At 30.4% G+C, this 16,504-nt stretch overlaps 1 protein-coding gene across 1 annotated transcript; it reads left to right on the top strand.

Moving 5' to 3' along the window:
- The first annotated feature begins 12,337 nt into the window (after positions 1 to 12,337).
- On the top strand, positions 12,338 to 13,939 carry LOC130981090 (NAC domain-containing protein 71-like). The gene is made up of 4 exons (XM_057904720.1): positions 12,338 to 12,522; positions 12,609 to 12,862; positions 13,194 to 13,760; positions 13,865 to 13,939. The coding sequence occupies exons 1-4, from the start codon at positions 12,360 to 12,362 to the stop codon at positions 13,937 to 13,939; spliced, it is 1,059 nt and encodes a 352-aa protein (XP_057760703.1). The 5' UTR covers positions 12,338 to 12,359.
- Positions 13,940 to 16,504: the final 2,565 nt, after the last annotated feature.

The raw sequence follows: 16,504 nt of genomic DNA on the forward strand, positions 1-16,504 counted from the left end.
AAGGGATAGTTATTGTATTTAAGTTTTATATTGAATTCATTTGTATAGCATTTATTATTATTAATAATTGTGTGATTTTAATTACTACAAATAATTTTTCTGGTATTTTTCTTATAAACTGAAACGCGATATCGACCTAAAGGCTCAATATTAAATAGTAAATAAGGAGAACAGGTTAGTAACTCCTTACTTTTGGTACGATCATGACGTGCTAAAAGTTAGGGTGTTACATTATGGTGTTCACACTTTGCCTGAAATGTTAAGACTGATCACCTTAATATTGCACGTTGGGTGTGAACAGGATCTTGATGGCTGAACGGGGACGAGGACGTGGTAGGCGTGGTGTGAATCCTGTAGAGGAACCGACGAGGGGTGCGGATGCTTTTATAGCTGCGATGAACACCATGGCTGAGGCTGTGCGTGAAACGGCAACTGCTACTACGCGAGCAATTGACCGTTTAAGGGAGAGGAACGGAGGACGCAATGGTGAGCGTGGTGGAGACGGTAATGATAATGAAGGTGTCGGAAACCACGATAACCCTATGACACTGGCAACCTTTCTGAAGGTAAATCCGCCCAAGTTTAAGGGGACGCTTTTTGCAACTGAAGCTGACAATTGGTTCCGTGGTATCGAGAAGTCATTGCGAGCGCAACATGTACCAGAAAGACAGTACGTAGAATTTGCGACCTATATGCTGGAGGGAGAAGTTGAACACTGGTGGCATGGAGTGCAACGCTTGTTAAGGCAGATGGTGGAAGAGATTGACTGGGATACTTTTAAGGAGGAATTTTACAAAAAGTACTTCCCTAGAACTGTTCGTGATGCTAAAGAAATGGAACTGATGCAGTTGACGCAGGGGAATATGTCAGTGGCAGAATATACTCGAAAATTTGAGGATTTGTGCCGATTCTCTAAGATCTGTCAGGGAAACCCAGATGATTTTGAAGAATGGAAGTGTTTAAAGTACGAAGGAGGACTTCGCGACGAGCTGATGCATTCATTAATCCCGCTGGAGATACGGAATTTCGTAGAGCTTGTCAATAAGAGTCAGCTGATGGAAGATTGTGAACATAAGATGGCAGCGTCAAGGATGGGACATCCAAGCTTACCGCCAAGAAACTTTAATAATTTTCATAGGCATGCGGTACAGCGGAAAGTTGATTTTAAGGTACCAGGAGTACCTATGCGAGGGAACCAACAAGTTAGAAACTTCCCTACGCACTCTACAACTGGGAATGGAAATAGGCTAAGACAGGATACCGGTAAACAACCTCAGCAGCAGAGTCAGGAGGGCCCAACGTGTAGGCAATGTGGAAAGAATCACCCTGGTAGGCCTTGTTATCTTGGACTGAGAGTCTGCTACTACTGTGGTGAACCGGGGCATATAGCAAGCAATTGTCCAGAAAAGTTGGTACAAGGAATAGCTAAATCGCAACAGTCAGGGAGGGTATTTACAGTGACTGCTGAAGATGCTCGTACTCAGACTCCCTGACCCAAGGTCAGTATTATGTTAAGACTCGCTCCTTAACTGCATTTTATGTTTCTGGTGCGTCACATTCTTGTATTTCTTTAACTGCTATACGTAAGTTGAGACGAGATGAGGACACACAATATACCTGAGGACTAGAAAATAAGATAAGAACCATTTACTCGTACCTGCTTACAGGTAAAGGAAATATTGAGGGCAAAATTTTTTTTTAGGATGAAAATTTTTGTTTATAGCAATTTTCGAGGACGAAAATTTTTATAAGTGAGGTAGGGTGTAAAACCCCGGATTTTTAAAAATTAAATAATTAGTTATTTTAAAAAAAATTTTTTAACAAAAAATAATTAAATAAAATTTTATAATTATTGAAGTTTAATTTAATTATGATTTATTTTATTAATTTAAATTATGCATTAAAAATTATTTTAATAGACAAAGTTTAAATTGATCTTTTATTATTATTATTATTATTATTATTATTATTATTATTATTGTTAAAGTTAAAAAAAAAAAGAAAGGAAGTGGCTGAAGCCATTTGGGAAAAAAGAAAAGAAACTTACTTATATGCATTTCAGCATATGTATATATACATATAACCAAAAGAAAGAAAAGAAACGTGGCTTGTAAGTATATATATACATATTGATATATTCATGACACCTAAACCCCTTATGTGTAACCTTTTCCATAAATCATCATCATTAACACTTAATAAGCATTGCATGCTTTATACTGGAGTGGTACAAGAGAGATAGAACCGAGAGAAGAAAGAAACCGTGAACTTTCCAAAAATTTTCGGCTTCGATTTCTTGTGATTCGTAACTCCAATAAAAAATCTAATCCGGTAAAAGTGTTCGTATCTTCCTCCTCTACGTGTTGGTGTTACCTTTGTCCGGTGGAAATCGACGGTGACGTAGCTCCCCTACCCCTTGAGCTTGGCCAACCGGAGTCTGTGCTCCCGTAACTTGACAATGAGCCTTTGCATCTGTAGCTGAAAGGGATGGAGATAGGGGGTAAGAACCGGAAAGTTCTTAGTAGGGTCGGGGTTAGAAGTTAAGTTTATTTTGCCATTATTAACCAACCGCAACTAACAACAAAACACTTATAAGCATGAATAATAAAAGAACTCAAAAGTCAATCAGTCACGCAGCACACACACACAATCACAGAGTTACACAGCACAGAGATATGCGCAAACAAGCATGATGCATGTCTATTCCTATCACAGGTAATGAGCTCATTTGTCGGTTTCGACCCGCACCGGACGCAATCCGACACGCAAGTCAGATAAGGCATTCCAGCGGCATAACCTCTGCAAGTTTCCACTTCTTGCAGGCGCTGATTCTCCAGCTGAAGTATGCCGAACATGACCTCTGCAAGTACTTGCAGGCGCTGATTCTCCAGCTGAAGCATGTGCCACTTTCTCCTGGAAGCCGTTCCATACACACGGGCGTCCCCGCACAATCATTCAAAAACAAAGCCCACGGCTTAACACTTTCACATCGGCACCATAACTATTTACTTTCCGTCACCCTCTCGTGACCTTTCAATCATTCACATAAGTACACGTGCCGATTTATCTTTTCTTTTTCTTTTAAAACTAAAACCACATCTTTATGCCATTCTCCAAAATCTTTAAAACAATTAATAATCCAACCGACTCCAGCAGCAAAAATATTTCTTTAATAATTCAAAATCAGTTAATATATTTCTTAAAGCTTTTGAAAATTCCATTTCTTATTCCCAAAATAATCAAAGCATCCCAGCTAGTTGTTCATACATAACTGAATCAAAATCTCAAGCAAACAACAATAATTCAACAATAATTAAACATAAACTCATTCAAATTCACGCAATAATCAGCTAAATCAACATCCACTTATCAAACTCACATTTAATTATTATAAAGTTAGCAAACCCTACCTCCATACGAAATCAAACTAACGGGACCTCCGGAGAAGTTTTCTGACCGAACTGCTGAAGAAGAAAATGTTAAAAATCGTCTGTGCCTCCTAAAACTCCAATTATTAAAGAAATATTTTTACTGCTGGAGTCGATTGGATTGTTAATTGTTAAAAAGAAAAAGAGAAGATAAATCGGCACGTGTACTTATGAGCTCATTTGTCGGTTTCGACCCGCACCCAACGCAATCCGACCCGCAAGTTAGATAAGGCATTCCAGCGGCATAACCTCTGCAAGTTTCCACTTCTTGCAGGCGCTGATTCTCCAGCTGAAGTATGCCGAACATGACCTCTGCAAGTACTTGCAGGCGTTGATTCTCTAGTTGAAGCATGTGCCACTTTCTCCTGGAAGCCGTTCCATACACACGGGCGTCCCCGCACAATCATTCACAAACAAAGTCCACGGCTTAACACTTTCACATCGGCACCATAACTATTTACTTTCCGTCACCCTCTCGTGACCTTTCAATTATTCTCATAAGTACACGTGCCGATTTATCTTCTCTTTTTCTTTAAAACAATTAATAATCCAACCGACTCCAGCAGCAAAAATATTTCTTTAATAATTCAAAATCAGTTAATATATTTCTTAAAGCTTTTGAAAATTCCATTTCTTATTCCCAAAATAATCAAAGCATCCCAGCTAGTTGTTCATACATAACTGAATCAAAATCTCAAACAAACAACAATAATTCAATAATAATTTAACATAAACTCATTCAAATTCACGCAATAATCAGCTAAATCAACATTCACTTATCAAACTCACATTTAATTATTATGAAGTTACCAAACCCTACCTCCATACGAAATCAAACTAACGGGACTTCCGGAGAAGTTTTCTGACCGAACTGCTGAAGAAGAAAAGCGTCAGAAATCATCTGTGTCTCCTAGAACTCCAGTTGGCCGAACTCAAGGGAAGAGGAGCTACGTCATCGTCAGCTTCCACCAAACAAAAATGACGCCAATACGTAGAGGAGGATACGAATACTTTTACCGGATTAGATTTTTTTATTGGAGTTACGGAACTTAAAAAATCGAAGCCGAAACTTATGAGAGAGTTACAGTTCTCTCTTTTCTTTCTCGGTCCTTTTCTTTTTATTTTCTTCAAACTCAACTTAGTAATGAACGAAGAGAAAAGGAAAATTGATTAAGGGATGATAGTAAGGAACAAAAATGGGTGGTGATTAAGCCTTAATATGTGTCATTACCTAACATATATATACTTGCATGTAGGGGTGGCAAACGGGCCTAAACCCGCCGGGCCGGCCCGTGTAACCCGCCAAAAAAGGCGGGCTGGGTTGAAAAATCGGGACCGCCAAATAGCAAAAGCCCGCCTAACCCGCACCGCTTAAACCGCGGGTTTTGGCGGGCTTTGGCGGGGCGGGGCGGGCTTCCCCGCCGGGCTAAGGTTTTTATTAGTGAGGGGGTATTTTTGCAATTTTTTTGCCAATACCTAACTTTCCCCAACCTAACTTACAAGAGTATGAAGATAAAAATTGAGTGTTTTGAATTATGTTTATGTTATTTTGGAGACAATATTTATAATTATGTTTTGGATTATATTTATTTTGCTTTGGAGAGAATATTTATACTTATATTTTGAATGAAAATTTGGTTTATAATTATACTTATTAGATATTTATAATTACAAAGACTTTAATGTTTGTGAATATAAAAAATATAATTTTTTATGCCATTAGAAATTATAAATTTATTAATATGGTTGTGAAATTATATATTACTTAGTAGTTAATAGTAAAAAAAAAAAGAGGATCTTTGGCGGGCTTAGCCCGCCAGCCCGCCAGCCCGCAGTTAGGCGGGGCGGACTAGGATTCTAGGACCGCCTCACTAGGCGGGGCGGGACGGGCCAGCCCGCCAAAGGGCGGGCTTCTGGCAGGGCGGGGCGGGGCGGGGCGGGCTTCCCCGCTTGCCACCCCTACTTGCATGCCATCCACGTTTTATATATATAATGCATATGAGTCAAGCTTTAAATTTTCTTTCTTCACTCTTTAAAAGGCTTCGGCAATTTTTTAATAATAATAATAATAATAATAATAATAATAATAATAATAGTAATATTAATAGTAATATTTATAAAAATCAATTTAGACTGTAACTATCAATATAGTTTCTGATAGATAATTCAAAATAATAGACTAAATTATAATTAAATAAAATTTTATTTTTTAAATTCAAAGCATAAAATTTAATTTTAAAAAAACTCGGGTTGTTATACCCAACAATCAACCATATACATCCAACACATTACGTTATATACACCCAACAATTAATTATATACACCTATACAAATTACTCCATATACACCCAATAAATTAAGCAATATACAACGAAAAATCAGTTACGAGAAGAACTAGAACAAGAAGAACAGTAAAACCTAGAACCACTTTGAAGAACAGTAAAACCTAGAGGAACTTACAAGAAGAGTAAAACCTAGAATAAGAAGAACAGTAAAAATAGTGATATGAGATTTAGAACAAGAAGATTTGTAAAACCTAGAAGAACATAGAAAAATAGTAAAACCTAGTTCTTCGATTTTAAAATTAGAAACAAAAATGTGAAAAATGTACAAGATGAGTAAAAACAATAACGTACCTTGAATAATATTTTGTTGATGGTTTCTGCTAATATTCGCGACGAGTTTGAATGTCTCTTCAGTTTGAAATGTTGATCGAAACTTGAGGATTTGTTTTATCTTTGAAGGAGAAGAGGAAGAGTGAGCCATAACGAGCAGTTTTTTCGAAGCGTAACCGTTTGTGTGACGCGCGTGGAATTGACGCTCCATTCAAAGGGAGAGAGTGCGCGTGGATTAAACCTGGGTTGGGCCAACTTGTAAGAGTTGTATGCGTTATTTGCATGTATGTGTAGCAGGGTCCATAATTAAATTAGTCTCCGAAAGATAAGATATCTTTAAATTTATTTTTGAAAGATTTTTTCAATCAAATTAGTCCATTAAAGATTAAAAATTAATCATATTAGTATTTTTACCCGTAATAACATTACGAGAATATAAATTTTTTAAAACTACGGTCCATTTTGTTCTAAAAGTATAGATTATGCATGACACAAAAGATTTATAAAAATCAAACTACTTTTACAAAAAAAGTCGTAAATTGACAAAAATCTCTGATTAAGAAGGTCAATGTATCTGTAGATAAAAAATCAAATAATAAGATTTTTAGTTATTATTTTTATATGAAAAAGTTAAATTTTTTATTAATAATTAATTTTAACATTCGTATCTAAAATTTAAAACAATTTATCGTGTATACTTTTACATTTAATTAGGTGTTAACTGTTAAGTCTGTTGCACAAATAGAAATAATTAATTTTTATGCTTACTATTTAAAAATAATATTTTTTCTCTCTATGTATATAAAAATATAATTAGATATTAGCATAAAAAATTATACTGATAGTTATAAAATTAATTCAAAATTAATTTTTTTAAATAATTAAATCTTGATTCTAACTTTAATTATAACATTAGTATTCTCTCAAAATTATATTTAATAAATATTTAAAAGAAGAGAAATAAAAATATAGATTTAAAAGATAAGCGGTAAAAATTTAAAGCTAAATAAAAAAATAAAAAACTATGTATATAATAATAATATTTTTTATTTAAATTATATTACTTTGTTAATTTTATTTTTTGTAGAAGAGAAAGATAGAAAAAATAGAGAATGAGAGAAAAGAGAAAAAAAGATAAAGATGAAAAATGAGAGTGAGAGTGAGAGTTTGTTAATTTTGGAAGAAAAAAATTTATTTTAATTGTAAAAAATATTGGATGACATATTTTGATTTGTCAAATTATTAATATAAAATATAAATATTATATATATAGTAAAAATAGTAGAGAGAAATAGAAAAATGGAGAGAGGTTGATGAGAGAATTTAGTAAAGGAGTTTATTAATTTTGAAAAAAAAAATATTCTCTTTCAATTTTAATAAGAGTGTCATGTGACACATTTGATTATTAAATTAGATAGTAATGTATGATACATAATATAGGTATATTTCAATTTTAATTTTAATGCAATTAAAGAATGTTATGTTTCACATTTTGATTGTCAAATTAGTAATTAGTCATTGATATTGATAATGATATATAAAATAGATAGAGTGGTTGAAAGAATGAGAGAAATAGAGAAAGGAAGAGGGAGGAGGGGAGAATTCTTTAATTTTGGAGGAAAAGATTTGATTTCAATTACAATGAAGGAGTGTCATGTGACACACTTTGGTTGTAAAATTAGTAAGAAAGAGGGAATAATAATTTTTTAATTTTAGAGAGAAAGATTTAATTTCAATTACAATTAGAGAATGACATATGGCATATTTTGGTTGTAAAATTAGTAAGGAGGAGAGGAAAATTCTTTAATTTTAGAGGAAAAGATTTGATTTTAATTATAATGAGAAAGTGACGTGGGGCACATTTTGATTGTAAAATAATAGATATAATAGATTTGTCCTTCAATCACTCCATTAATAATTTTTATCAACAAATGATGTTGTGTATTAATTGACAACACACATAATACTTATCATGTCTAATTGAATATTGACCAAATATGTTTATAAAAATCTATTAATTTAGTTATTTTTCCCAATTACATAAATCCTATTCCCAATTAAGATCTAGCGACTAAATTAATAGATTCTCAAAACATATTTAATTAGCGTCCAATTAGATATGTTAGCTATCATATATATTATCAATTAATTGTTCACATTATCAATTATTGACAGAAATTATTGATTGAGTAATTGAAGAACAAATATTATTACTTGACAATTTTTAAAAGACTAATTTAATTGATAAAATTTTTTAAGAACAAATTTAAAGAGCATCTCATCTTTTAGAGACAATTAACTATTAATCCCTCTCTCTATATATATAAATGGCCTTTTTCATATTGTATAAGTTCTTTATCCATATCATAAATGAAACAAAGAAAAAGAACATATGTTCACAACTAATTTACAACTCTCGTTGATTAATATTAATAGACATTAGTAAAAAAAAATTGTTAATGGACGTTGAAAATGGTCGATTAGAGATAGAACTGGCAATGGATAGGATAAAATAAGGTTTAGACCTTACTCGCGGGTTGAAAATTTTTTAAAATTTTATCCTATCCTATCCGCGAGTTGAGAATCTCTCAACCCTAACCCTACTAGCACTCTAAAATTCTAAATCCTATCCTATCGACCCTACTCGCAGAAACATAAAAAACTTTTAAACAAATATAAAATTCAACCATTCCAAATTTTATACATATTAATAAAATAGAAAATAAAAAACTAAATTTAAATTAAAATTAAAAACAATAAAATCTTAAAGAAATTCAGTATAAAATTATAAATAATATGACCATCAATTAGCTTAGTACCAGGGGCGAAGCTAGGTGGTGGGAAAGGGGGGCGATGGCCCCCCTAATTTTAATTTTTTACATGTAAATTATATGTAAATTTTAGTTTAGCCCCCCCTTAAAATTTTATTTTAGTCTTAGTTTATTGGATAAATATTTTTGGCCCCCCTCTAATATTTTATCTAGCTCCGCCCCTGCTTAGTACCTAGTGATTATTTTAAATTTTTATAAAAAGAAGATTGTAAGTTCAAGATTCACTTTTTTTACCACATACATAACTTTTATATATATATATATATATATATATATATATATATATATATATATATATATATATATATATTAGAAGTACGAGTTAGAGTATGATAGAGTAGGATATACCCTAAATTTGTATCCTACCCTATCAATATACAAATTCCCACAAAAAAAACACAGTCAATTATATATATATATATCATATGTATTAGGAGTACGAGTTAGAGTATGATAGAGTAGGATATACCCTAAATTTGTATCCTACCCTATCAATATACAAATTCACACAAAAAAACACAGTCAATTTTAAAGGTGTAAATTGGTTTAATTTTTAAAACATGTTTAATTGTCTAAATTTTAAAATATTTTATTTGACTATTATTTTTGTCTGAATGCAAATATGATTCTGTATTTTAATTTTCATTCACTGGAAACAAATGATGGCTTTTGGATTTATCTTTCATTAAAAATATTTATTTCTGTTCTGCTGGTTTTTGTCATTTAATCTCATTTGTAAGAAGAGATACTAGAAATAATTTTTTTTTCATTTGCCATTCAATCATTAGAATTTTTGTATTTATTTTTTTATGGCTATACTTTGTAAATAAATATTTTTTATATTATTATTTTTAGTATTCTTTTTTAAGTTTTGATTTTTTTAATCAATTTTTCATTTATTTTTTCTTATTCATAATATGAATGTTTTTGTTTAGATTTTTTGATGTTCTCTAATAATTTTTAATACTCAACGGCTCATTATTCATATATTTTTTAATTATTTTTATTAATGTAAATTTTTTTACGTAATTTTTTTATTTTTTGTTTAACTTTGCATAATTTTCATTGTATTTTTGAATAAATATGTACTTTATTTACTTATTGTTATTTTTTATAATATAAATTATTAATTTTATTAAAATATAAAATTAAAACAAAAAATACCAAAGAAGAATATTGAAAAATGATGACAAAAAGAAAATACTAAAAAAGAGTACTAGTCTAGTATTGCACAAAAAAAAATGGCCTAAAAGAAATATCTATTTTTCACACAAAGATATAGAATTATAAATATAAAGTATTTTTTATATAGTCATTCTTATTTTTTTATAAATATAAAATATACTAAAGTAGAAGAGACTTTAGTATAGTCATCCATATATTTTATATTCTTCATAACTCTCAATAATAATAGATATAGAAAATTGTCAATTGAAAAAAAAAAGGTTGATTGAAAGAAAAGGTTAAATTATACGGTTGATTTTTATATTTTTAGTAAAATTATAAATTTGTCCCTTACTTTAAAAGTTTATAATTGGATTTCTAAAGAGAATTAAAATTTATAATTGATTTAATCGAATATTATCAGAATATGCTAAAAATACTCTGTTAACATAGAAAATAGGTTGAAAATATTGTGTTAAATCACACTTTTTGAAAGATGAAAACTAGATTATAAATTTTAATTTTTTTTAAAGACCAATTCAATTTCACTAAAAATGTAAGAAGTAACTGTGTAATTTAACTAAAAGAAAATGACCATGTTAATTAATTGACTTTTAAGTAATATAAAATAACGATTCAACTAAGAGATAAAATTTGATAAAACAAAATCAGTGTAATTAAATATCTGTTAAAAATTATCCAAAATCAAATTCAATAACTCAAAACATCGTTAATTTAGTAGGAACCATGATATCCAAACATGTTAACTGCACCTCCAATTAAATTGAATAGAATAAGCTAAGATATTTTAATATTTTTCCTAAGTTCTACTTGGTTTTCACTTAGAGTTTTTGTGTGCATGGAAAGTTATGTAAAAAGTTTGTATTATTAGTTAGTGAAGAGAAATGCATTATTATTATATAAAAAAAATATTTCCTGCGAAGTGGTCATCCACGCATGCACTCAAACGAACATAATGCAGTGCTACAAATTAAACATCATAATTGTAAAATAGTATCCATTTTCTAGTGTAATAAATTGATAACGTAGGAGAGACACGAGTAAAATCTGAATATGCAATCTGACGTGCGAAAGAACAATTGATAACAAGTAGAAGAGGATGAAAGACTCGAGTAAAAGAAAAGAACAAAAAGAGAGAACTAGTGATATATGAATTTTAAATTATTCACATAAAATAAAGACACTCACATTATCAGTGTTTTATGTACAATGATTAAATAGTTAGATAAAATAACAAACCAATTAAATACTAGGTTAGCTCACTGTAAGGAAAAAGAACTACTGCTACATTTTTTTCTTGTCACGCTTTAAGAGTGTGGACAAAAGGAAGTCAACAACCACGCTTTTATAAAGGTGAGATTGATTAGAGATTTGGTTACATCTTTCTGTGCGTGTGGCCGAAAAAGGTTAATCACCATAATTTTATGAAGAGGACGATTGATTAGTGATTTAATTATACTTTTTTTTTTGCCACTCTTCAAAATTGTGACTATAAAAAAAATAAACAAACGTGACTAATATGTTTTTCTACTGTCACAATTTTGAAACGTGCCCATATCTTTTAGTTATTTGCCACTCTAAAAAAAGCTAGCAATAGAGTTTCCTAACTCTAGGTATAACAAACTAAGCATAACAAATCATTAGCAAACTGTACAAGAGCTGAATTTGAATTTGAATTTTATTCATGTTCATGTTTATTATATTTTGTTACAATGATGAGCAATATTTTAAGTCAAAATTATGTGTATTTATGAGAACTGAAAACAAGAAAGAAGGGGCAAATATTATATTAGATAATTTATGAAAGAGAATTTTTTTGGTGACTCGGTTACAAGAGAGATGATCGTCTTTTTCTTTACTATTAACTATTAACATGCAATAAAAATTTGATTAAAATATGATGTATTTGAAATTCTACAAAAAGATAAAAAATAAGTTCCAAGGTGATGTGAACAAGACAAATTTAGATGGATTAAGATAAGGAATAAAAAAATGGGATGCAGAAATTAAGGAAACAATGGGAGAGGTGTGAGAGTGGGGATGAAGATAAAAACGTAAGCACGGACTAGTTACGATCGATCGAAGTGTACATGCGAATGACACGTTAAAAGAATGGCATCAAACATGCTTGGTTCCCTCGCCCACCCTGTTTCACTCAAAGTACAAAGGCCTAAATTGCTGTACTAAATTGTTGTCACTCACCAATAAACAAAGAACATAACAACATATCTCTCTCTAACACCAAACCCTTTTACTTTCACCTTAGAATCATGGTGGACAGGGATTCAAGCGGAGCACACATGTCAATAGCAGCTTCTTCCATGTTTCCTGGCTTTAGGTTTTGTCCCACTGACCATGAGTTGATCTCTTATTACCTCAGAAAAAAATTGGATGGTGACGAGGACAGTGTTCAGATCATTTCCGAGCTTGAACTTTGCACCTTTGAGCCTTGGGATTTGCCTGGTCAGTCTTATTCTTTCTTTTTGAATGATGTTGTTGCTTGTTTCTTGAGCCACGTAAATATTTATTATAAAAATGTTTGAAAACAGAAAAATCGTTCATTAAATCAAACGATGAGTGGTTTTTTTTCTCGCGACGAGGGAGAAAGTATCCCAATGGTTCACAAAATAAAAGGGCAACTAAACATGGGTATTGGAAGGTCACAGGCAATGAACGACAGATAGAGTCCGGTAAAAATGTGATTGGTACCAGACGCACCTTGGTATTCCATGTCGGTCGAGCTCCTAAAGGCCAGAGAACTGAATGGATTATTCATGAGTACTGCATCAATGACAAATTTCAGGTTAATTGATTCACATATTCTCCTTCCATTGATTGTGTAAGAGAGTACATGTATTATCAAAGATTTAGACTACATCAAATCAAAATCTATTTAGGTAGTTTTGAATTAGTTCCTTAGAGAGAATCTTGGTTTAATTCTTGGGAGTATATAGCACTTTACAAGTGTCAATTCTCCTTATAACTAGCTTTGTTCATTCTTGGGAGTACATAGTATTTAGCATATATTTTCATAAAGACAATTTCGCTACTTTCGGTTCACTAGTTACCTTTACATGGCATAAATTTGATATTTACTTAAGTACAATAAGTAACACTTTTGTGTCTCGAATCAGGATTCTTTGGTGGTTTGTCGGCTCAAGAGAAACACAAAATTCCATGCGAGTGATAGTTCTAACAAAGCTTCACGCAAGAGTGGTGGTGGAGTCTCAGAAGGGGTTACAGTTCAAAGGAGCACTTGTGTGCCTATTCAAGAACGTTCTAACAAAGCTTCACGCAAGAGTAGTGCTTCACGCAAGAGTAGTTGTGGAGTCTCGGAAGAGGTTACAGTTCAAAGGAGCACTTGTGTGCCTATTCAAGATCGTTCTAACAAAGCTTCACGCAAGAGTAGTGCTTCACGCAAGAGTAGTTATGGAGTTTCGAAAGGGGTTACGGTTCAAAGGAGCACTTGTGTGCCTATTCAAGATCGTTTTAACAAAGCTTCATGCAAGAATGGTTGTGGAGTCTCAGAAGGGGTTACAGTTCAAAGGAGCACTTGTGTGCCTATACAAGATAAAGAGGTTGGGTGTAGTTCCAAGAAGGGTAACAATAATAATAGTTCTCCTTCTACTACTGCCCAAATTGAATCCAGTCATATAGTTGCCAATGAAGCTAATCCCAAAGCTTCTTCCGATCATTCTAAGGTAACTTGAACAATTGCATGAGAAAAGCAAGGAAATTACTTTATATGTTGTGATGTGTGGTTAGAAAGTGTGATGGAATTGAATGAAATTGTGATAACATGTAGGTGGTGGACGAAGTGGATTATTATGCAGAGATCAACTTAGTTGATATCATCAACTTAGATGAAACAGCACTCTGACGGCCATAGCCCATAGCCACCACAAGGGACAACAAATAGAGAATCACGCGGTTTCTAGATCAAAGGTTTCAACACAACTTCTTGACCAATGCTCCAACCAATCATCAAACAAAATCAACGCTTTCCTGCTATACAGTTTGCTGCTCTTCACTTTCTTAGTTTGCACTTTACTAGCTCTAAGCTTTTTTCTTATGGGGAAGTCTCAAACAACTGTATAATATTCTCCAGACACCTCTCAGAGTTTAATTATAATTATTAATTAGTTAGAAATTTGGATCTTTTAAAATTTGAATTTCACTTTAGAGAGTAAAGTGTGATTTTTTACAAACTATTTAAGGATAAAAGATCACACTTTACTCTCTAAAATGAGAGTAAAGTAAAATTCAAACTTTAGAAAATTCAAATCTATTAGTTAGTGTTTGTTAAATTGTATACAAAATTACAAAGAAATATGCACTCTTCGTAGCGAAATAGTAAGGACCAGGATTATATTATTCATTTACCTTACCAATGTTGAATGTATGAACATCATCACTAATATTAAATAACTAAAAGTATATGATTAAGCAATTGACTAGCACCTTCCTGATCAAATATGAAGATGTAGGCAGTGACATGTGGCTGATGCTGCGAGGAGGATATGGCCGTATGGTCATCGGCATGTCGTTAAATGTAGATTTGGCTCTTATATAGTTATATATGGGAAATTGCACCATCTCCACTATTACGCGTTTATTTTTGAAGGCTAGTATTTGCCCACAAAGATAACCCGCAACTTTTCATGCTTATCCCCTAATTATAAGGTGTAACACCGTTGCCGATTATATTATACGTCACATTTATGCCCATACCATAAACGGTGTATTAATAATTAGTGATGCAACAATCAAATATAGAATATATATTAAAATAAAAAATAAATTAAATAATAAATATTTATGTATAAATATATGATAATTAATTTATTAGTTGATCTTTTATTATATACACATCATGTTACATTTCGTGTTTCGAAGAGGCAAAGCAACAAGCTTTGATCCTCATTATTCTCCATTGCGTTAAAAGCAATTTTAAAAAATCAAACAAAATTGTTGAAGGAAAAATCCTTACTAAAAGTTCAAGTCAAAGTTTAGATAGAAAAGATGACTGTTTTTTTTTATTTTAAAAGAGATATCTTATGAAAAATATTTTTATATAAAAATAATATTATAAATCGTTAGATAATTTATTTAAATTTATTTAATTAAATATGTTAAAGTATTTAATAATTTATAATATTATTTTCATGCGAGATATAAAAATAACTATTGATTTTAAATGTACTAATCAATTATAAAAAAAATGAATAACTTATATTTTTTATTAAGAAGGAGGAATAGCTTAGTTAATAGCAACTTTTATTATTTAAACAAAAATAAGCATGCTAAATTCTTGTAATGGTTTAGCTTGATTCAAAATTGTTGAAAATTAAACTAAATTTATCAATAATTTATAATCAAGTTGGAGAATTCAAATTGAGTTAAAATTTTTAGAAGTTGATAGAAGTTTCATAAGTTAAAAGATTACTTATTTAAGATGGTAAATATTGGTAAAACATAGAAGTTTTAAGAAAGAAATCAGTGATGCTTATCAAGTATAACTCATTGTTTTAAGTTAAAGTTTGTGGCTAGAATTTATCACAATTATGTTATCATGTGGTGACATCCTTATCAAGTAGTAAAATTAAATAGGAGTAATTACTCTAATTAGTCTCAAAGATTTTAAAATTAGATGTTTTAGTTCTTAAAAAAAATTAATACATAAATCAATCTCTAAGGTTTTATTCCGACAGATAAATTAGTCTCTAATTCATTTTTCGGCAAAATAATTGCCCAAATCAATCCCTAAAGATTTTAAAAATGGACATTTTAGTCTCCAAAAAAAATTAATGTACAAATTAATCTCCAATATTTCTCTCTATTAGACATAACAGTGTTCCGTCTAAAAATAAAATAAATTATTATTATTATTATTATTATTATTATTATTATTATTATTATTATTATTATTATTATTATTATTATTATTATTATTATTATTATTATACAATAATAATATTGTACTATATTTTTTTACATTTTTTAGACAAAAACAATAATATGTATTTAATATAATTAAAAGATGTACTATGTAAAAAGATATGTTTGTATTAAAAAATATGTATTAAAAGAAAATATTTTAATTTGAATTTATATTAAATGCATATTTTTTAATACAAACATATTTTTTAAAATAATACATCTTTTAATTATATTAAATACAAAAATATCAAATAATTTTAACCTTGAATTTCTTGTAAAATAATCTCTAATAATTTTATTTTTTATTATTATTATTAAGTGACTATATATATATATATATAAAAGAATCTAATGAATAAATTTATCATTATTTTTATCTAGCAAATACAAAAAATTATGGTTCAATATTATTATGTAATTAATAATAATAATAATAATAATAATAATAATAATAATAATAATAATAATAATAATAATAATCAATAAAATAATTAAAAATTATTTT

The sequence above is a fragment of the Arachis stenosperma genome, chromosome 5, assembly GCF_014773155.1.
Source record: "Arachis stenosperma cultivar V10309 chromosome 5, arast.V10309.gnm1.PFL2, whole genome shotgun sequence".
NCBI lineage: Eukaryota > Viridiplantae > Streptophyta > Magnoliopsida > Fabales > Fabaceae > Arachis > Arachis stenosperma.